This window comes from Kogia breviceps, chromosome 12, assembly GCF_026419965.1.
Source record: "Kogia breviceps isolate mKogBre1 chromosome 12, mKogBre1 haplotype 1, whole genome shotgun sequence".
NCBI classification, from domain to species: Eukaryota; Metazoa; Chordata; class Mammalia; order Artiodactyla; family Physeteridae; genus Kogia; species Kogia breviceps.
In genome coordinates, this window is record NC_081321.1 from 2,507,141 (window position 1) to 2,529,788 (window position 22,648).

General features: G+C 50.3%; 1 protein-coding gene across 2 annotated transcripts in view; it reads right to left on the reverse strand.

Moving 5' to 3' along the window:
- Nucleotides 1-20,626, reverse strand: part of B4GALNT3 (beta-1,4-N-acetyl-galactosaminyltransferase 3) — a 94,738-nt gene extending 74,112 nt beyond the window's left edge. For both annotated transcript variants that reach the window (XM_059081326.2, XM_067008527.1), the window contains exon 1: nucleotides 20,458-20,626. In XM_059081326.2, the coding sequence (XP_058937309.1) occupies nucleotides 20,458-20,626 (169 nt within the window). The remainder of the gene's footprint in view (nucleotides 1-20,457) is intronic.
- Between the last annotated feature and the right edge of the window lie 2,022 nt (nucleotides 20,627-22,648).

Genomic DNA, 22,648 nt, shown 5'->3' on the forward strand with positions numbered 1-22,648 from the left:
GGACAGGTTCCATGCTCCCTGGGTCCCCTTCCAGCACAAGTCTACGATTGACCCAGAAGCTGTCTCCTGGGGCTGGGACTTGGCATGCTGGAGAATGATGTCACAGGCTCCAACAGGTGTGTCCTGACCCACTGGTGGCTTTTGCGTGGGTGACACAGGTGCCAGTACCAACCCCTTGAGTCCCCGGGGCAGCAGAACCTAGGGCTGGCTGTCTCCAACCACAAATATGCTTTTATCTCTTTACCTCCATATGTGATGCGAATATCTTCCTCCTTCATTTTTGATGTGTGCCAAGAGGAAAAAGGTTGAGAGAAACGATACTCGACTTAGCTTGGTGGTGAGCAGGAGGCTGGATTTAGCCCATAAACCCAGGACAGTCTGGGGAGTCTCTCTCTTCTCCATGTGGCCCCACCTGCCCCACAATGGAGGTGCCCTATCAGTAGTTTCCGGGGTACAGAGCCACCTAGAAAGAGACGGAGGACTGAACTATCTCAATGCAAAAAGAAGGGGAAAGGAAGACATGGTGGAAGCACGGGCTTCAAGGTCCCACCCCCTGTGCAGAGGAACCCTTGTCCCCCCCGCCAACCATCCCTGCAGCTGGGACAGAGGCAGGAATGTGTTCCCGAGCGCAGACCCGGAGGGCCCGGCCCGGGGCTCCCGGCGCACAGCCCAGCCCAGCCCCCCCGCCAGGCAGCCACAGCTGTTGGCAGGGAGTCCCCAGGTCTAAAATTAGCCTCCTGCTCTCCACCCAGGCAGCTCCGCGCTCCTCTGACAGATGGGCCCTGCGGTGCGGTAATGGGAGCCTGGGAGCCTCAGGACAGCCAGGGGGCAGGGAGCCCAGCGCAGAGCAGAGCCGCGCTTCCCCCGCAGGGCCCGCCTCAGGCTGCGCGCCGGGAACAGGAGCGCGCGCGTGCGCGGAAGCTCGGCTTCTCCTCCGCGTCCACGCCTCCGCGTCCACGCGGTCCCGTTCTGAGCTCGAGGTGCAGCGAGGACGGCCACACACACTCTCCTGAGAGCTTAAATGTGCCAGGGCCTCAGGCGGCCACCACGCCTCGTGGGGTCAGGCTCATCATTTCCCGTTACAAAGAGACGGCGGGGACGCTCGGAGAGTCGGCTGACCTGTGCCGGGGGCCTTAGGAGGGAGAATCCAGAAGTGCCCGCCCCCTGCTTTGGGAGGGGCATCTCCTCCGGGAGGGGCACCTTTTGAGGCAGAGCCCGAGCCCGTGGCTCCCCGACCCCCACCTCCAAGGCCGCCCCCCCCCCCCCCCCACAGCTTCTGACTGTCTGGTCAGGAAGTCTGTGGCCGGAGCTGCGAAAATAAGAAGCCAATCCCAGGGTCTGAGCACACAGAGGGCTGCCCAGGGGCGGGGAGGGGCGGCCGGGAGGCTGGGGCGGGGGACTGCTCAGAAATGCAGAGGAGTAGGAGGGCTACAAGCAAGACGGCCGTGGTCGCCAGGGGCTGTGAGATGCCCGCAAAGTCACTGAGCCTTTCCAGCCAAAGGCTTCCGAGACCATCGCCCCAAGGCCCGTCACCCAGGGCCATCCGGCCTCACCGCCCCCCTCACCTACCCCACCTGGGGAGCCTGTCCTCCTACCCCCAGGTGAGCGGGGGAGGGGGAGGTGGGGGACGGCCACTGTCTCGCCAGTAAGAGCTGGACCCAGTGACCAACTGCCACTTCTGCCCGCCTGGGAAGGCAGGGTCACACGGCTAGGAAGGGAGTAGAGACAGGCTCTGAAGCCGGCACCTTCTCGCTTCCAATCTTTCTCCAGCGCAGAACCCTCAGTGCTGATGCAAACACCGCTTCCTCTGCGAACAACGTCAGAGCCAGAGAGCACCTCAAGGACCAAGGAGCGGAGCCTGCTCCATTTGCAAATAAGGAAACCGAGGCCCACAGGGCAGAAGTGACTTGCTCAAAGGCACAGAGCCAGTTCAGATCAGAACCAAGACTGGAACTCAGGTCCCCTGACTCCAGCCCAGGGTCCTTTCCCCTAACACCGCGCTGAAAGGAAAGCCCAGATGCTCTGGTTCTGTAACACGGCTTCTCCTCTCCTCCTCCTGCTACGACAGGCCTCAGCCGATCGGCCAGCCCGCCAGTGACCTCCTGCCGCTCGGCCAAGCCCACCAGGCCTCCCTTCTGGGCCTCTCACCCGCACCCGGCACTGCTGCTCACCTCTTCCTTAGCAGCACCACTCCTCCTCCACGTTTCCTTCACGGTTCATTCTGTCTCCCTCACTGGCTGGCTGTGGACACAGCCAAAGGCCCCCGCAGGTGCAGCCCCTTCTGCTGAAGACCAGACTCCACATCCCACTCCCCCATTCCCGCTCCGGCAGCCCAGGGAACATCCATCGGCCGGGGGAGGGGAGGGCTCCGGGCAGGATGCAACAGTGACACCCTCAAGGCACAGCCGTGAACCCAAAGGCCCTGAGCTGCCCAGGGGAGAGTGTGGACCGCAGACTGCAGCCCGCTGAGCTCCTGAGCCATCCGCATCTCTCTCCTGCTCTGAGAGTCAGAACCCTTCAGTGGGTCCCATGGGTCTCTGTGTGCCGGCAGGAGCGGCCCTATCTGCTGCCTTCCCCGTGAATTCCAGGCCTCAGCATGCAAACGGTCCCCCACCCGTAGGCTTTGGCCCAGGACACCCTCCCAGACAGGTGGAAATGACTAATCTTCCTTTGGGAAAAGGGGCAGCAGCCTCTAATCCCAAAGTATGCCTGCAGCCTGGCTGGCTCCAAGTTCCCAGGAAGAAGGTTCCACGTGAAACAAGGGCCACTGTTCTCCCCAGGCGTCCATGCGTGCCTCACGTGACTGGTTCACGGAAGCCCTGCCAGCGGGAGAAAGTGCTCACCGCCGTGGGAGTTTCCAAGCCTTCGCAGAGACATAAAGGAGCAGAAAAGTATAGAAAAACAACTCCTTCTTGAGAATTGTTTTTTCTTGGTTTTAGAAGAAACAACTTTGGGGTTTTTTTCTGCCTTTCAGGCTTCCCGACGTCTAAATATACCAAGCGTAATCATTTATTGTACAAACCAAGTTATGTACAATATATGTTTATCTTGCTAAACTAAGAGAAGACTACTTTGGATCTGTAAGGGGTGCCCAAAATATTTCATAGTTGTTTCCCTAAAAATATTACAGTATATTTTCATTTCCCAGAAATCGAACCCCGCCCCTAATTTTTATATCAGCAAGTACCTTGGGCAGTTTATGCCCACTTCTTTTTCTCAAAGTGGTAAATATCAACTTCCAATTTAATAGCTCCTGCTTCCGTAAACGTTTCCCTGCAACAGACAGGTGGTATTTCCTAAGTAATATAATTAAAGCTTCACTATTGTAGAATGTTACTTATGCAAACATTTTTCCAATTTTCATGCATCAGAGCGAAGTTGAATTCTTATTCAACATGTGCTAAATCAAGCTTTAATATTATTTTCTCCACCTCCGCTCTGAACTCTTCCAAACACGTTCTGAACCCACTTATTGCTGTCTACCTGCAGTTTTTCTTCAATTTGTCATCCATTTCATCTTTTACCCCCCAAAAGAATTACCAGTTACAGACTTCCATAATCCTAACACTAGGATTATGAAAACATCAGCCCTCAACCCCTTGTATCCTTCTACAGAGAAGAAAGGAGAAGGTAACATTTTTCAAAATTTGTTACATATTTTCCTACCGAAGGGTTTCATGATTCACATGCTCCTGGATTCTTCTGATTTAAAATCGACTTTGTCACAGTGAACATTGTGGTACATGTCTTTTTTTTTTCTTTTTCTTTTTTTTTAACGGTACGAGGGCCTCTCACTGCTGTGGCCTCTCCCGCTGCAGAGCACAGGCTCCAGACGCGCAGGCTCAGTAGTTGTGGCTCACAGGCCCAGCCGCTCCATGGCATGTGGGATCTTCCCGGACCGGGGCACAAACCCGTGTCCCCTGCATCGGCCGGCGGACTCTCAACCACTGCGCCACCAGGGAAGCCCACATGTCTCTTTTTGAATTACGGTTTTCTCAGGGTATATGCCCAGTAGTGGGATTGCTGGGTCGTATGGTAGTTCTATTTTTAGTTGTGTAAGGAACCTCCATACTGTTTTCCATAGTGGTTGTAAGCAATTATACTCCAATAAAGATCTATTCAATCAATCAATCAATCAATCAACTCTGTCTATTCCTATTCCCCATCCCTCCTCAACTCAAGGAGGTAAGATAGGAAATCATAACTCCACGCACTTTTTTTTTTTTTAAGGTCTATGCTTCTTTAGCAGAATGGGCTCTGTTTTGAGGATGGGAGGGTGCAAGGGACAAAGGGACCTGCTGGATGAGGACTGTCACGTCTTGGCCGCCCTTTGCAATATGAGAATTATTCAACGTCAACAAAGAACTTCCTGGCAGGTGACCTTCAGCTATCAGTGCACTATCAATGCAGAGTGTCGCTGGAGAAATTTCAGAAAACCCACAGATCAGCCCCACAGCAGCTGAGTTGGACACATGATCCACCCCCAGCTAAATGGCAATAACTTCATCCAGGTAACTGGCAAGATAAATAGATCTGAGAACCAGTCATATGCATGCTTAGTACACATCAGGGAAAAAGGACCACGTGAAACTCAGACATTAAAAGGAAGCTTCTCAGCAAACAAAAAGGGATGGTGAGGGCACCGCGTGGACACTGGGACTTCTGGGCCCAGCACTGCTCCCTGGGCAGGTGCTGAAAACACTCTCGGTCTTAAATCCTTCACTGGTAAAATCAGAAGGCTGGGCAAACACTGCACCATGAGAGGCAACTCCAGTCAACTTGTAGTGACAGCCTGGCGAGCTGTGTTGAGAAAAATTCTGAGTCTGCAACTGGGCTCGGGAAGAGAATTTCGCGTTCTACTGGAGATGCCTGCCACTGACCCGGAATAAGAAATGCAGGTAGGGCTTCCCTGGTGGCGCAGTGGTTGAGAGCCCGCCTGCCGATGCAGGGGACGTGGGTTCGTGCCCCGGTCCGGGAGGATCCCACGTGCCGCGGAGCGGCTGGGCCCGTGAGCCGTGGCTGCTGAGCCAGCACATCCGGAGCCTGTGCTCCGCAACGGAAGAGGTCACAACAACGAGAGGCCCGCGTACGGAAAAAAAAAAAAAAAGAAATGCAGGTATTTTCCATCTCAGAATTTTAAAATCTCTGCACTCCACTCCTATCCTAGGATTCTTTATGATATGTGAGAGAAAGCACCCAAAAACCAATCAAAAGAGAGACAAGGGGGTTTTACAAGCTGATTAAGTGATAATCAATAATAATAGCTAACATTTAGTAAACAGTATGTACCAGAAACTGTTCTAAGTACTTTATATGTGTTACTTCACTTAAGTGTCACGATAAAACCCGGTGAGCTGGGCACTGCTCTTAATATTTCCATTTTATAGATAAGGAACCAGGACACGTTGATACTGATCACTCACCTGCTCACAGATTTAAGCTCAGCTAGTCTGACTTCAGAGACCCGCTCAGTCACACGCTGGGAAGGAAAGGAGGGAGGGAGGGAGGGAAGGAAAGACACTGGCGGGTGGCGTGGAGGACACCACAGCAACCTCAGATGTTAAGGCAGAAGGGCTGGCGGTGTCCACGCAGGGGAAGTGCAGGCCCAGTGAAGGCTGTGCGGGCTGAAGTCTATCAGTTCCATCAGTGCTCGTGGGGCGGGTGAAGCAAACTGCCACGACCGGACACTTGGGAGCCACCTCTGGCTTCTCTGACGTCCTAGGCTGCAGTTCACAAGACCAACCCAGACGAAGGAGGCATCAAAGAAAATATCAGCTGTGAGTTTCAGACGGCTCAACAGACGTTCCAGAAAGGGTGAGGTCAGCTGGCACAGAAACAACGAGGAAGGCTTCAGGAAAGGGACGAGGCTGACGGGACGGGCAGGGGCATGAACAGCAGGCAGAAGGGTATCGTGAGCCTGCAGAGCAGCAGTGAAGAGTTTGAGGAAGACCAGCCCGAGGGCCGGGAGACCCCAGCTCCAGCTCCGCATGGCGAGAAGCGGCCGTGAAGCTACTGCTCTCTGGACGGTCACTCCCAGAGTTCATACGCGCTCTTCTGCATCTCCTAGCAGCCGGACTGCTTCCTGGCTCTTTGTCCTCCTCCCCACCACCGCAACCAAGGTAGAGAGTGATTTAATTGGGAGGATGTCCCCAAGTCAACCAAACTCTGAGAATTTACCATGTGCAGGTATTGGGCAAGGCACTCCTGCAGAGTTCTCAACTAGGGATCCACGGAGGGGTGTCAGGGGCCTGTGCACCTCCCCAGAATATTATGCAAAATATGAGGGGGGAGGCACATTTCTGGGGAGAGGGTCGCCAGTTTCCTCATCAGATTCTTACAAGTGTACACAAGCCACAGAAGGTTAAAAATCTCTGCACCAGGGAGACCAAGGGGAAAGTGCCCAGGTCCGGCACTCAAGAAATGCAATCTCGTGGGGGAAGACAGACAAACAGAAATAATTCAGGCAAGGCAGCCTCTGATAAGTACCCTAACGGAGTACAAAAAGGCAGAGTGAGGGAGGGGGGCAGAGGTCCATTCCAACGGGGATGCCCATAGGATGTGCCCCCCACACCCCAGTTTTGGGATCCAAGTTTGCAATGAAGGAAAAACAGACACTACAGTAAGTCCCCTACGTATGAACCTTCAAGTTGCGAAATTTCAAAGATACAAACGTGTAGTCCATCAATGTCAGGCGTGAGTGACACCGCAGCTTCCTCCGACTCCTGTTGCTGACGACCCTTCAGCTCTACCGTCTCCCACCCCCTCTCCCTCCCCAGTCAGTAACTCTTCCTGCCTGTTCACTCGACGGCAGCCCCCGTGTGCCAGCTGTTGTACTGGTACTACTGTATCTTTCAAGGGAGTGTACTGTAAGATTAAAAATGTTTTAATTTGGGGGTTTATTTGTTTTTACGTATTAGTTGTGTGAAAAGTATTATACACCGATCACAGTACAGCACTAGATATAGCCGATTGTGTTAGTTGGGTACCTAGGCTAACTTTGCCGGACTTAGGAACAAATCGGACTCACGGAACTCGTTCGTTTGTAGAGGACTTACTGTATTACTTCTCCCCAAGCCTAGACAGAGTGCCTGGCTCAGGTACTCCCAGCAGGAAACCAAGAGCCTGAGGCCAACCCTATCCCCCCAGAAGGAGAGGGAAGGAGGACACTACTCCAGGACTATGGGAGGTGGCAGGAAGATACTCTTCCTGAAAACGAGCGCTGACACTGGTCCACCCGTCCCCCCTCTGCCAGCTCCCATCCTCTGAATTCCTGGGGTGCTTGTGGCACTGACCCTCGGGAGCCCCTCACTCTCCTGGCCTCAATTCTCCCAGCCTCCGTCCAAAGACTTTGTGCCGTCACCTGTTTCACTCTCTCCCAAGACCTCACCGCCGTCTGAAATTCTCATCTCTTTGTCGAAGTGTTCATTACCTGTCTTGTCCTCATGAAATGTAAGCTCCACGACAGCAAAGCCCTGAAATGTCTGGTTCCCTTCTCCATCCCCAATAGCTACAAAACTGCCTAGCATGTACGCACACTCACTACATATTTGGTGAATGAGTGTCTGTCTCCTGTCCCTTTGTATGTATTCTCTTGAAGGACCAGCACGGCATCCAGGTCCCAGAGGAAAGTGTAAGAAGAAACAGAGGCACTTGCTTCCCCAGAGACCACTTCTGAGACACTGGGTGTGCAAGGCGGCCCTTAATTTAAATGATCCCGGCAGAGCGTAGCCAGAGGACCACGTGTGAAGCCCAGAACCTTAGTATCCTATCACCTTCTGCATCAACAATACTGCCAAAGTGTCACGTGTTTCTTTGACAGGTCTCAGCTTTCCTGTCACCCTCCTCAGCTAGGCACTCATCGCCCACACCTTAGGTCACTGCAGTGACCACCTCGGTGACCTCTGTCGCCAAACCATCCTACGTACCTCCAGCAGCTTCATCTGCCAATAATCATTGTTCCTAGGACATAAAAGGTGTCCACGGACTTCCCTGCCGGTCCAGTGGTAAAGAATCCGCCTTCCAATGCAGGGGATGTGGGCTCAATTCCTGGTCGGGGAACTAAGATCCGACATGCCGCGGAGCCACTAAGCCCACGTGCCACAGCTACTGAGCTCGCGCGCCTCACGAGAGAGCCCGCGTGCTGCAAACTACAGAGCCCACGCTCTCTGGAGCCCGTGCGCCACAACAAGAGAGAAGCCCAGGTGCTGCAACGAAGACCCCGCGAGCCTCAACTAAAGACCCGACGCAGCCAAAAAAAGTAAATAAAATAAATTTTAAAGTAAATAAAGAACTGCTTTAAAAAACAAAGAAAAAAGAAAAAAAGGTGTCCAGTAAGTGTCTGAAGAATTAAAGCATGAATCCGTGGATGAAAATAAGAAACACTGCCTTCATCATATCAAATCCCTGCTTTCAAAAATCTATGTTGCAATACAACAAACTAGTGAATATAACAAAAAAAGAAACAGACTCCCAGATAAAGAGAACAACCTAGTGCCTACCTGTTGGGAGACGGAAGGGGGGAGGGGCAATAAAGGGGTAGTGGGTTAGCAGATACAAACTACTATGTATAATAGAAATCAGCTACAGTGATATATTGTACAACACGGAGAATACAGTCAATATTTTATAATAACTATGAATGGAGTATAGACTTCAAGAACTGTGAATCACAACAGACTCACAAACTTAGAGAACAGACTTAAGGTACCACGGGGGAAAAGGTGGGGTAGAGGGATAGTTAGGAAGTTTGGGATCGACACGTATACACACGGCTATATTTAAAATGGATAACCAACGGGGACCTACTGTAGAGCCCAGGGAACTCTGCTCAATATTCAGTAGCAACCTAACTGGGAAAAGAATTGGAAAAAGAACAGATACATGTATATGTATAACTGAATCACTTTGTTGTACACCTGAAACTAATACATTGTTAATCAACTATACTCCAATATGAAATAAAAAGTTTAAAAAATTGTGAATCATTATATTGTACACCTGTAACTTATATAATATTGTACGTCAACTGTACTTCAATTTAAAAAAAGAAATAAAAAAAATTCTATATTGCTCTCTACCAAGTCCAAACGCACAGCACCCTAGCACTCAAGACTCTGCAATCATGTCACAACCACCCTTCCAATTTCATCTCCTTCACACTGTGGGAGCCTCTGCCCTCAGGATCTGAGTTCCCTAAACTTTTAGTTAGCTTATGCTAGACACCCCCTCCAAATAGCCACCTTTGCTTACTTAGACACACACACACACACACACACACACACACACACACACACACACACACTCACACCCCAATAACAACAGACTCTTGGAGCTGGAGGAGGTCTTAAAAACTCAAGCCATAATATGTATATGTATAGCTGATTCACTTTATTATAAAGCAGAAACTAACACACCATTGTAAAGCAATTACACTCCAATAAAGATGTTAAAAAATAAATACAAAATAAAAATTAAAAACTTCAAGCCAGAGCTCTTCCTTTTGGGAAATACAGCAAAACACTAAGGAATGCTGCATAAAATTTGACAAACTTATTTACATAGCTAAGGGCTCCGTAAAGTAAGGGCAAATCTCCAGGGGCCAAAAAATGAAGATGGGAACATAGGTGCCGCTCTAGATAACGTACGAGGCAAAATTAATTTTAGAGTATTAAAAGCAGAACAATTTTTCAAAAGGAACCAAATCTGAAGTAGAACCAAGTAAAACTTACAGATATGAAAAATACAGTCATTGAATCAAAAGAAAACATGGGGTAGATGCCTCGGCCTCAATGGCTCTCTCCCTAATTTTCTACCCCTTCTTTGTGCCTATGCCGCTTGCCTGCCTTCTGTTGCTGCAAGTTGTTCACCTGAGATGTGCTCTCGGCCTCTCCCTTTTCCCAGCCCTCTGCTTGGCTGAAATAAAGGAGAATCAGGAACTGAGAATTCACCCCAACACTCTGTGCCTGGCTCCTGGGGAAGCCTCCCAAGTCCTCACCGCACCACCACCCCCCCGCCCCGAATCTTTGGCTAAGAGGTGGTGCTGAGAGGTCCAGAGACGAGCTGGCGGGCAAGGGGGCTGTGCATGTGCTCACATCCATTTGGAGCCCGGTTGGCAGGAAGGGTGGAAAGGAGAGGATTAGGGGATTTGTAAGAAGATCTCAGCAGAGAGGCCTTTAATCTTTGAAGCAACTGCTTGAATGGAGGCCACATTGTCAGGGATGACCTTGGAGGCCAAACAGCCAGAAGCGCTGGGATAACTGCCACCCCTCTGCCAGGCAACTGAGTCTTGAAAGACCGGAGCCCGAAGTCCAAAGATGGACTGGCCCCTTGGCCCCTTTGTGACACAGCAGTGGCTCCAAACCAGACCCGGAAACAAGCATCCCATTGAACGGAAGACTGCGAAACCGAAGCCGTCAAAAGAAACAGGACCTGTGCAAGCACCCGCGCGATAAGTCAGCTTCAGAGCTTGGATTAAACCAGAGATAAAGCCCAGCGTTCCTGCCTGAGTCCCGGAAGTCCTCCGAGCATACTCAGGGACACGCAATGGACAGACAGGCTACGTTGCCCAACTGCTGAACTTTGGTGCCCTGGCCCGTCGCCCAGTGGCTCTCATTCTCCACCAAACCCTTGACTTCTAACCCACCCCTCCCCATCAGTGCAGATCTGTGTCTGGGGTGCAGACAGAAAGATGGAGGATGGAAAAGAAACCGGTGGCAGAATGTGCGTGTGGTGGCAGGTGCGGGCGTGGATGGCCTGGCGACGGCGGAGGGACCGGGCACAGCTGTGTCACGGGCCAAGAAGCTGGAGAGACGGTGGCAAGAGGGCCAGCTGAGGAATGCATCTCCATGCTCCTGCCTGCCAGCCTTTTTCTAATTCCTACCAGATTGTAAACTCTGAAGGGGAAGAGATGGGAGCCAACTCTCTCCTAGCTCCTGACATGTGCTAGGCTTATGTTCAATCTAACTGGGCACTTCACATGTGCAAGTCTGGCTAAATCTTATCGAATGGAATCATAAGAAAAGCTCCACGGGGAGGTCGTATAACCCCATTACCCAGATGAAGCATCTGAGGCTTGAAAAGGAATAAGTCCTGAAGCTGGTGAGAAATAAAGCTTGGATTTGAACCCTGCCCTGTCTTTAAATTCCGTAAGTTTTCCCAGGAATCATCAATGCTTTTTGTCCCACTCAGTCCCCCACAAAAAAGTAAATGCTCCATAAACATTTTACTTAAGTTTTAAAATAAATCACCTCTGCAGCCATTCAAGATGTGCAAAATAAAAAAGAATTGAAAACTACACATCACTCAATTTCCTGGGCATTTATATGGGCGTACCTGGCTTTACTGCACTTCACAGATATTGGATTTTTTTTTTTTATTCAAACAAAGTCACAAAAATTATAATCATCCTCATCAGTTCACTCAGTCCCATGTAATTAATTTTTTTTCATCTTGCTCTTTTGTTAGCACTTTTACAACTCATCAGTTTTCCATTAGAGTTCTGAAAATGCTTATTCATTCAGTTCAGCAGTGCAGTCAGTTACCAGAAACCTGTACTTGTCAAGAGTCTTTTCCATGAATTCCTTGATGATGAAACCCTTTCATAGGAACATTTTTGCAAAAGCATCAAAGTGCACCCAGAACTGTCTGTAAATGACAAAAGACTTAAAAATGACCACGGTTAAAGATTTGATGAAAGTTCATAATAATGCAATTGACAAGGAAATTTAGTTATTTCTGAGATATACATTTTAAAATAATAACTATAATTATGACTTATAACCTTATACTAGAACATATAAGATTTTTAGGAATTTCCTGTAATGTCTGAAACATTTATATTAACATATTTCCATACAAATAACCCAAAGAAAGTTTAGTATTAGTTTCTTTTTTAATTTTTTAATTTAATTTATTTTTTTATACAGCAGGTTCTTATTAGTCATCAATTTTATACACATCAGTGTCTACATGTCAATCCCAATCGCCCGATTCAGATACTGGATTTTTTACAAATTGAAGGTTTGTGGCAACCCTGTGTTGAATGTCGAGCAAGTCTATCGGCACCATTTTTCCAACAGCCTTTGCTCAGTTCGTGTCTCTGGGTCACATTTTGGTAATTCCCACAGTATTTCAAATTTTTTCATTATTATTCTCTTTGTTATGGTGATCTGTGATCCGTGATCATTGATGTTACTTACTTTTTTTAATGATGTTACTATTACAAAAAGATTATGACTCACTGAGGGCTCAGATGATGGTTAGCATTTTTGTAACCAATAAACTATTTTTTCCCCGAACTCGACCAATCAAGTCTTTTTGAATGAAGGTATGTAGATTTTTTTTTTAGACATAATACTACTGCACACTTAATTGACTACAGTATAGTGTAAACATAACTGTTATATGCACTGGGAAACCAAAACATCTGTGTGACCCTCTTGCAATATTCACTTTATTGTAGAGGTCTGGAACTGAACCCACAGTATCTCCCAGGTCGGCCTCTATAAAATCCATGGTTTGTCTGGAATATCATTTCTCTATTCCCACCCCCACCTTTCCTTCTCCTTTTCCCACCTTGGGCCCTCTTCCCAGGTCTTGGTGCCATAAAGCGCAATTCCACCTGCAGTGGCCTATGGGATCTTAGTTCCCCGACCAGGGATCGAACCTGGGCCCTGGCAGTGAAAGCACCGAGTCCTAACCAGGGAATTCCCAAAAACACAGTTTAAAAGAAGAGAAGAAATGGGTAGGAGGCAGATAACACCTCTTCCCCTGGCCTGTTTTCTCATCTGTTAGTAAAGGGGCTGGATGGCTGATGTTTGTGACTTTCTGCATCCAGAAGCCACAGCTCTTCACACTCCTGGTCCCCCCATTGGCCTGGGGGGAGGCTAGAAGCCCAAAGGACAAACTTGAGGTTCCTGGCCTTCCTGGCCAGTGCCCTCGGTTGTTTTATTAGTATCGTCAGGGGTGCCCCAAGCTTTATTCAATTTTCCTTACATTTATGTCATTGTTTTCAATGACAGTGGCTCAGGCCCCAGCATGTCAGCAAATTCCAAGCTTTTGATGTCCACTTCACACATAAGGAGGTGAGAATTTATTTTTGAATGTCATTCAATTTTTTTCAATACCTAAATAAACTAAAAACAAAAAAATCAGGAAAATAATAATTCAAGTTTGGGGGGGGGGGTGTTTAATCTAGAATTCTTTCCAGAATCCAGCATCTGGTTATCACAGCTATTATACTTTATTTTTTCTTTTCAAGAATCTCTAGGTCAGAGTAGTGGGATTATAGGTGACTGTCAGTTTCTTCTTCATACTTTTATATATACCATACCATAGCACTTTGATTGATTTCTTTATGCCTTGATTTGGTCCAGAAAAAGTTAAAGCGGCTTGCAAGTACCACAGAATATAAGATGACATAAACTAATAGTAGTTGTGGGAAAAAAAGAAAAAGATAGAGGAATAAAATTGGTACCAAAGTGCAAATCATAAAATCCTTTACACTTTTTTCCAAATGAACCAAAAACTGAATTCTAAAGCTTTCTAGTAACCAACACAAAGGGAGAAACCTGAGTGGTTATATAATTTACATGGCCAATAAAAATGAAAACAAACGGATTGCTCAAGAGAGCAGAGCTAGTTCTAATATCAAGATCAGAAGAAAAGTTCTCATCACAAGAAAAAAAAATGTAATTATGTGGGATGGATGTTAACTAAACTTATTGTGGTGATCATTTTGCAATGTATACATATATCACATCATTATGTTGTACACTTTAATATGTCAATTATATCTCTAAAACAGGAAAAAAAATAAAGACCAGAAGAAACATTTCTGGAAGGTTCTCAAACACAGGATAAGCAATGACTCTCAATCGCATCGTTGTTGAACTTCACAGGGCTATGTCTCATAGCACTTAGGTCCTGGCTCTTGCCCCTCCTTAAGTTATTGGATCAGTTGTACTAGGTGCCTAACGCACAAAAAGGTAATTTTATAGGGGTTAATGTGGTCCAGATACACAGCCATTATCTGGTATAATGAACATGTGTTGTTTTTATAATCTAAAGAAATATTATTTTAAAATAAATCACATACTGTGTGATTCCATTTCCATAAAGTATAAAAACAGACTATATTAATCTATGCTTATGGCAGTGACAGAAATCGCTGGTACCATTCTCTTTCTTCATCGGGGTGTTTGTTACAAGGGTATGCTGTTTGTGGAGATTCACCAAGCTGTACCCTTCCTTACATGCGCACTTTTCTGTACATATAACATACTCCCATGGGAACTTCCTGGTGGTCCAGTGGTTAGGATTCCAGGCTTTCAATGCCAGGGGCCCAGGTTCGAGCCCTAGTCAGGGAACTAAGATCCCACAAGCCACGTGGGGAGGCCAAAAAAACAAAACAAAAGAAAAAAACCCAACAAACAAAAAAAGGTACTTCCATGAAAAGTAAAGCAAACAAACAAACAAACAAAACAGGGACCCCATGGACAATTTGCATGCTTATTTTCTAAAAAAGTTGGTCAATGGTAAAAAAATTTTTAAGTTTAGCATAAGAAGTAAATTACATACTAAAATATCACAGAGATTAAAAAAATATTCATTTTTGCTCATCTCATGGATACTTCTAACACTGAAAGCAGTGCTTGTTGGAACCTAAGAGTGTAAAAATTTAATCTATCTGTCATGCTTTGCTCAAATGTATAACATATTCAGCTCAGGACCCTTCATATATACCCCATCCAAACTACTCTCACCCCTTCCAGTAGTACTTTTTATATCAGGTAACATATAAATCTATTAATTGTGGATCCCAAGGTCAAAGGAGGGTTGTCTGAAAGCTCAGAACGTATGCTTGGCCTAACTGAGACCTCATCATCCTCTGATAGAAGGAAGCGTGCTCGTGGAAATGAAAAGGGTAGGATTTGAGAGCGGTGGAACTCGGTAGAGAAGCAGACAGTCAGCGGCCAACTCCAAGAACAGCCTCCAGGCCCCCTTCCAAAGCAAACTCTGCTCTGGCGGCTGCTCCGCTCCGCTCCATAAAGCCCAGGCCAGGCTCTAGGGCCTGGAAAACTACTGCAGCGTGCCACCAGCCACTCCTAAAGCCAGCACAGAAGTGGCTGCTTCAAAGGCCTCGTGCTGCCAAGCAGTCAGAACCGTGCGGGGCACCTGGACACCTCCCAGGACAGGGGCGGCCGGCAGCCCAATCACCACCGAGCAGGAGATCGGGGCCCCAGCCCACACGAGGGTCCCTGGGTGACAGCAGGATAGCAGGGCCGGCTGTGCAGCTGGGATTCTGCGGCCACGTCAGAAAGGACTAGAGAGACCAGGAAAGGAGAGGCCAAGGCTGGGTGAGGGCCCCTGTCCTCACACCCTGTGGTCCTGGTGCAGACGGCGCCGGTCCAAAGGATACACACTTTTAATAGGAAAAGCATCGATGGCTTAATTCTTATCCTTTGCATTTGTGTTTAAAGGCTATTGCTGTTTATATGTATTATGGTACGAGGAACAAAAATTCCTAGGTTCTATTCTTGGATCCATCACTGATAAGCAAAGTATCTGCCAGTGGAAAATATCAGGTGCTTGGAAATTCAGAGCTTACCATCCAGAACCACAAGGTACTTGAGTGCCTAGTATTTGCCCTGAATTGAATACTGACTTGAAGTTCCATGCAGCAGCTGGGTGGCCACAATGGCAGCGTAAAGAGGTAAGTAGGACAGAGGAAAAGGAGCCAGAGGCTCCATGGGAAAGAGGGGCAGTCCAGCCAGGGCGACATGCGACAGGGTCCCGGGCCCAAGGGGCCCACGAAGCAGCTGTGCTTCCCTCCATAATCGCCTCTGCTCTGAGGCTCAGCTCGAAGCCACAGCCTTCCCGCTCTGCCCACACATCTGTCTCATCTGTTTTTCCCTCTCTCCTGGCCTGCGTCTCAGATTACTGTTCCGCCCTGAGCTACCTCTGTCACTGGAGGGTTTGTCTCCCTTCCAAATCGGAATGTCTGTGGTGACCCTGGGAGCCGCAGGGTCCGCCTGACATCTGTGGCTATGCCACCGCAGCCCACTCGGAGTCACTTAGGAATCGCAGGGGCCAGCCGGACAGATGTGTTATAGGTTTCAGGCTTGGAAACACCTTGGGGTTTAGCAGGTACACTGGACACTTAAATGGGAACACTGCAGACCCAGCCTGGTGAGATGTGGAAAGAGGCTGGTCTGCCACTCGGCCCTGGCTCTGTGCCCAGCTGTGATCGCCTGGTTCCAGCACCAAGCTGGTCTCAGCAGCAGGTCAATTATAGAGCAAAGAACCACGAAACCATTTTAGTCCAGACCTCTGCCCTCCGGCAGGACGTAGCTAATCCAGTCTGAACAAATGGGTATAGCCTTTTAAAAGCTGCCAGGACGGGGTCTTTTACTTCCAATAATAATCAGTGCCCGGGGTTGCTTTCAGCCAGTACACACCGGTACCCCTGTGCCAGTTCTCAAAATACGGGAACACTTACGAACGTGTTGGTATACAGTGACTTCCCCAGGCCCTCTGAATGTCCCACTAGAGCCCTGACCTGTCCTCAGGAGAGCTCCATGACCCAGCAGCTGAAGAAGAATGCCAGCCACAGCAAGGGACCTTCCGCCCCATCCCAGCACCACCACCCATACCAAAGTACAGCATGGTTAAACAGTTTTACTATTTCCCTATCCATTCTACAACACCACCTTATTCTAAAACTTTCGACTGCTTTCTCTTATCTACTGAATAAATGCCACCCTCTAAGGTTGTTATTCAAAGTCTTTCATACTATGGCACCATCCCCTATCCTCCTTCACACCCTCTGTTTCACCAAACCCAGATGCTCAACATTTCCAAACACTAACTTTTCCCTGACTATTGGTCTTGGCTTCTGCTACACTCTCTCTGCCTGGAATAGCATTCTCTTCCTGCGTCCACTAAAGTCTTACCAACTCCTCAAGATCTCCTGAAATGTCACCACTTCCGTGAAATGTTAGTTGAAAGAGCCGTGTCCCATTTCCAGAAGTGTCACAGCAACATGTAGGTTCTACCTCTGTAAAACTTAACGGTTGTCTCCTATTACGATTATTCTCATATTCGCACCTGAACTCCCCTCCTAGAGGGAAAGCTGTGCGAGGCAGAAACCATAACAGAGCCATCACCACATCTAAGAGACCGAGCACAGCGCCTTGCTCGCGCTATGTGCCCAACAAATATTTGTTTAAGTGAGTGAGTATGAAGCCCGCGCGCCTAGAGCCCGTGCTCCGCGGCAAGAGAAGCCACCGCAATGAGAAGCCCGCGCACCGCGACAAGGGAAAGCCCCCCCGCAGCAACAAAGACCCAACGCAGCCAAAAATAAATACATGAAGAAATTTACTTTTTAAAATAATAAATAAATAAGTGCGTGAGTGAGTAAACAGCTCTCATTCTTTCGTCCAAGGGACCCATTCTTCTCTCCGTGAGCAGTTTCGGTGGCTTCTCCCTGAAGTTACTCCAAATGTGGTTGTATCTTTTTCTGCAGATGGAGCCCAAACTGCCTATCAGCCACCTCAAACTACGGCGTTATTCCGTAAGAAGCAGGAAGCACGCTCCCTGTCATTACTTGACCACCCCGGAGTTTGTAACTACCAGCTCTCCATACACTTCTCCCAGCACCAGATCAGGGCGGCAGTCACACAGGGACAGGCAAATGAAAGGTTCTTGGTAACAGAGGCTGGCCTTGCAGATGACAGGAAGGCTGGTGGTGGAGTGAGCTGGCAGGGGCGGCTGGAGAGAGGCAGGGTGGCTTGCTGGGAAGCAGAGCCAAGCTGGGGCTCTGGTTGCTGCTGTATGCCAGGGTGTACGGGAGGGAAGGCTAGCAACCCTCTTCTTACCGCTCTGCTTTCTAATCCCTCCTTCCCCACCCCCTCCTGTAAGACAAGACAGGACTTTGATGCATGATGTCTGAGCTGCTTTTTTTTTTTTTTTTTTTTTTGGTACGTGGGCCTCTCACTGTTGTGGCCTCTCCCGTTGTGGAGCACAGGCTCCGGACGCGCAGGCTCAGCGGCCACGGCTCACGGGCCCAGCCGCTCCGCGGCACGTGGGATCCTCCCGGACCGGGGCACGAACCCGCGTCCCCTGCATCGGCAGGCGGACTCTCAACCACTACGCCACCAGGGAAGCCCCGTTGTCTGAGCTTCTTAAAAACAAAGGATGGGGGACCAGGAGCCAGAAAGCGCAACCACTGTCTAAATCTCATTCCAAAAGAAAATCAAGGAAAGAGTAGAGTATGATGGGACCGCCCGGCATGACAAGCCACCCTGACAGCAGGCGGGCTTCAGAGTTCTAGGACGCTGAGAAGAGGACACGAGGGATCCATCAGTGCCCAGGCCTGGGGGTCCAAGCCTGGGCACTGTTAAAAACAACAGTTAGGGAAATGGAAAGCCAATTCTGGACTAGGAAGCTGAGAACATTCTTCTGGAGAAGGGTCAGTTTGGAAAAGGAAACAAAGAATAAGGAAACCCAGTCAGAAAGTGAAGATTCATCTAGAAGGGAAAGGAAACTGACCCAGGAACTGATGGCTAAGGATGAGACAGCCAACAGGAGACAGAGGTTTGGAGCCAGGTGTGAGATGATAATTTATGGCAAACTGCTTCCGGTCTCTGAGGAGAAAGCTCACTTGGGGTAAAGGAAAAGTATGTGTTGGGGTTGAGGGAGGCGGATGGGAGGCCATTCATTTCAGGGTCACAAAGCAACTGCTTTGCTCTCTGGGTTTGTTTGTTTTTTTTTGGCCATGCCGCAGCATGCGGGATCTTAGTTCCCTGACCACAAATGGAACCCGTGGCCCCTGCAGTGGAAACGTGGAGTCCTAACCACTGGACCGCCAGGGAAGTCCCTCCTCTCTGGTTTTAATCTGTGCAGAGGACTCCACTGGCTACCAGTTAAGAAGATGGTGGCCAAGGAGGAGAGAAGGGAGATCCCTCCCAGGGCCTCCCACCCACCCACACTCCACCTGGGCTCATCCACGTGGGACTCTCTGAGTGGCCGTGGTATGGAAGAGTAGATACACCCTGTCTTTCAGAGGAGCGAGCAAGGCTTGGAGAGCTGACGGAAGGCAGACTGGTCTTCAGAAGGAAGAACTCTCCTACTTGAGACCCGTGGACCTGTCTTGGGAAGACCCTTCTTCGTGGTGTGCTGGGCTCCCTGACCCTGGAAATGCTCAGGTGGGGAGATCACACAATCGTAGTGTCCACATTGAAAGGGACCAACTCCCTCCTTCTACCTGAGAAGCTGCCATTTGCGCCTGGATTTCCCAACTAGTTAGCGTCAGAACCAGGAATGGAAGCCCAGTCTCCTAACACACAGCCAGAAATATTTCAGCAGCCACAGAGTGAGAGGTTCCGCCATAAATACCCGTCTCTGTCCTGAACCAGCTCAATTACTGACTCTAGTAATTCCCTTTGGCCACAAGAGGAGGCAAAGCACCACACCCAGCCCTGGGCAGAACAGCTGACACAAGAACTTAGAGCATCTTCTCACCAGAGTTTCATCAGTCGTCCCTTAGATTTCCTGAAAGGGGGAATGTTTATAATTCCGTACGTTGTCTGGAATTATAAACCTCCACCCTTCAGGCTTGGGAAGGGCACCTAAGTAGTTCTGGGAGTTTCTCTTTTTTCCAACTATTGCAGCGACCTTTTTACAGTGCCTGACACTTTGGAGGTTTTACTTCACTCCGTCAGTAGTAAACTGAAAATGACCTCGGACAGGCATGCCTGTTGAAGTAAAAAGAGAAAGAGAGCATCCCCTCCATTTTCCTAGGAGGAAACTGAGACACAGAAAAATTAAGTGGCTCTGGCTCCGTGGAAAAAGAGAAGCAGGAATCTACCCACTGCCCGGTCCACTGAGCTGCCCTGAGCAGCGTCTGGGGGTTCAGCTCATTCCGCAGGGTTCCCGAGAGGGGCTGCAGACAACCCGCTGGGGGTGGGTGGCCAGGACCAGGAGAGGGGACCGCTCGAGGGAGATGGGAGACTTGGAGGAAGAGGAAGGGGCTGGGAGGGGAGTGGCCTGTGGGAAGAGGGGGAGGCGAGTGGCTCACGGCGGTATCATTAAAATAAAGGACCCCCCCCCCCCCGAAAACGCCGCAGGGTAGCAAACGGGGCGAGCCACGGAGAAGGCGGGTACCAAAGTTTGGGCCGCGCAGACCTGAGCGAGCGGCCTGGTGGAGGCGGCCGAGGGCGCCCCAGACACGGACCTCAGCCCGCGTGGACGCGTTTCTCTGGCACCGGGTCTGCGAGCCCAGCGCGGCCAGGGTTGGCCCCGAGGCTCCCCGGCTTCCCTCCCGCGGGGCGCCCGGCACCTGGAGACCCAGCAAGGTGGAGACCGGGTCTGAGATGGGGGGCGGGTCCCCCCGAGGCGGGAGCCGCCGGCCCTGCCCCCTCCCTGCTGCGCGCCTGCCGCGGCCCCGGCGCTACTCACTCCGGTTCAGGGGGTTCCCGCCGACCTGGGCCGACGCCGCCAGTTCCAGATAAAGAGTCCAGAGCCCCACGGACACCACGGCGAGCAGCAGCAGCAGCCGGAAGCGCCTCCGCAGCAGCTTGACTGGGCGCAGAAGCAGCAGCGGCCGCGCGGCCCGGGGGCCCCCCATGGCGCTGCGCCCCCGGCCCCGGCCCGGCCCCGGCCGGCTCTCAGCGCCGCGCCCCGGCCGCCCGCCCTGCCGCGGGGCGCCGGCTCATGCTCCTCCCGAGGCCCCGCCGACTCCTGCCCACGCCCGGACGCGGGCTCGCAGCTGGCCGGCCCGCCGCTCCTCGCTCGCCGCCCGCTCTCGGGCTGCCCACGAGGAGGCTACCCAGGTGCGCCGCCCGCCCCGCGCCGCGCCCCGCCCCCTCCGGCGCCTCCCGCGCCTCCCGCGCCTCTGCCCGCCGCCCACCGGCCCCGCCCCCGGCCCGGCCCCGCCCCCGCGGCACAGGTGGGCCCCGCCCCAGAGCGGAGCCGGCTAGGGGACGGCCGCTCGGGCCTCGCTGGTCACTCCCCGGCGCCTCCGCCAGCCGGGGGTGCGTGGGGCAGGTATGATCTGCACTCTGCTCCCCAAGCACGAGGGAGGTCGAAGCTTTGTAGACGCGGGGCGCGGGGCTGAGGTAGTGTTGGGGAGGCTGCGGCTTGGGGCGTTTCGTGGCCCGCAGCGACCCTACTCCTGCCTTAGAGTAGACATCGGAGCTGGGGAACCGTGGCGCCTCAATTCAGCCGCGGTCTCCTCTCCCAACCACATCTCCAAGAGACCCTGGGAGAGTTATACGGCCCCCAGGGTGAACCCAAGTAGTTGCTCCCAGACGAGGATGACAGCCTGGGGGGAGAATGGATGTCGGAGGGTTCTGAGGAAAAGTTACAAATCAGAAAAGAATCCAACAAAACGACAGCAATAAAAACACAAACTCACTCCTAGAGTTAAAAAAGTTCACCAAGATACTCTGAATTCCAGTTCCCTGCCTTGAGGCAGGTAAAACACTATTATGTGATTTAAATGAGAGGATTAAAGTCCAGAGGAGCACGGTGGACTGCCTACCTACGGTCATTCATCGAGGGAACACTGCAGCTTTCTCTTTTGCTTCTTCTCCTGGGGACAATGCTCAGGAGACCATGGAGAAAGCAGGGGGTCTAAAGCATTCCCGGACATTTTAAAGCCAAATGAACAACATGCAAATACTGTTGAAACACAGCTGTTCACATAACTGAGTGGTTTCCCCTTCCCTCTGCTACCACTGTAGCTGGATGTCCAACCATCCCATAGGCCCTACTGGACTATTGGAACTTTTCTAATTAGCCCCCCAACTCCAGGCTCCCCACCTGCCACCACCCCCCCGTCTTCTCCACTACCACCAGATCGTCTTTGTAAAATCCTCTACGCATCCACGCACCTGCTCAAAAATGTGCTTACTGATTGAAGTGCAAACTGTAAATCTGGCATTCAAGGCCTTCCGAAACCTTTTCCAACTTTACGTGGCCATGAGAAAGCTGCTCCAGCTAAAATGAGTTTATTCACCCCCTCCAACACATTTTCCTTTCCAGTTGGTCCAGTTGGTCAGGTCTGACCCCCTCCTCCAAGGTCCATTTCAGGTCTATGAAGCTTTCTTGGACCCGCCCAGTCCTGAGCAACCCCACCCTCCTTGGAGCTTTAGCACAACTGGCAGCCTGGTGTGTACCCACCCACTGGTAGGAGTGCACTCACTCTGAGTTTGAGTATAGTCTCCCAGCTTCCCTGTGAGGCTTCCAAAGTGAGAACTGATAAACAAATATCGTCTGTTAATGCTTATATGTAGAATGTAGAGAAATGGCATAGATGATCTTATTTGCAAAGCAGAAATAGAGACACAGACGTAGAGAACAAACAAATGTATGGATACCAAGGGGGAAGTCGGGCGGGGGGGGGGCGGGGTGTGATGAAATGGGAGATTGGGATTGACCTATATACACTATTGATACTATGTATAAAACAGATAGCTAATGAGAACTGACTGTATAGCACAGGAAGCTCTACTTAATGCTCTGTGGTGACCTAAATGGGAAGGAAATCCGAAAAAGTAGGGGATATACGTGTATGAATAGGTGATTCACTTTGTTGTACAGTAGAAACTAACACAACATTATAAAGCAACTCCACTCCAATAAAAAT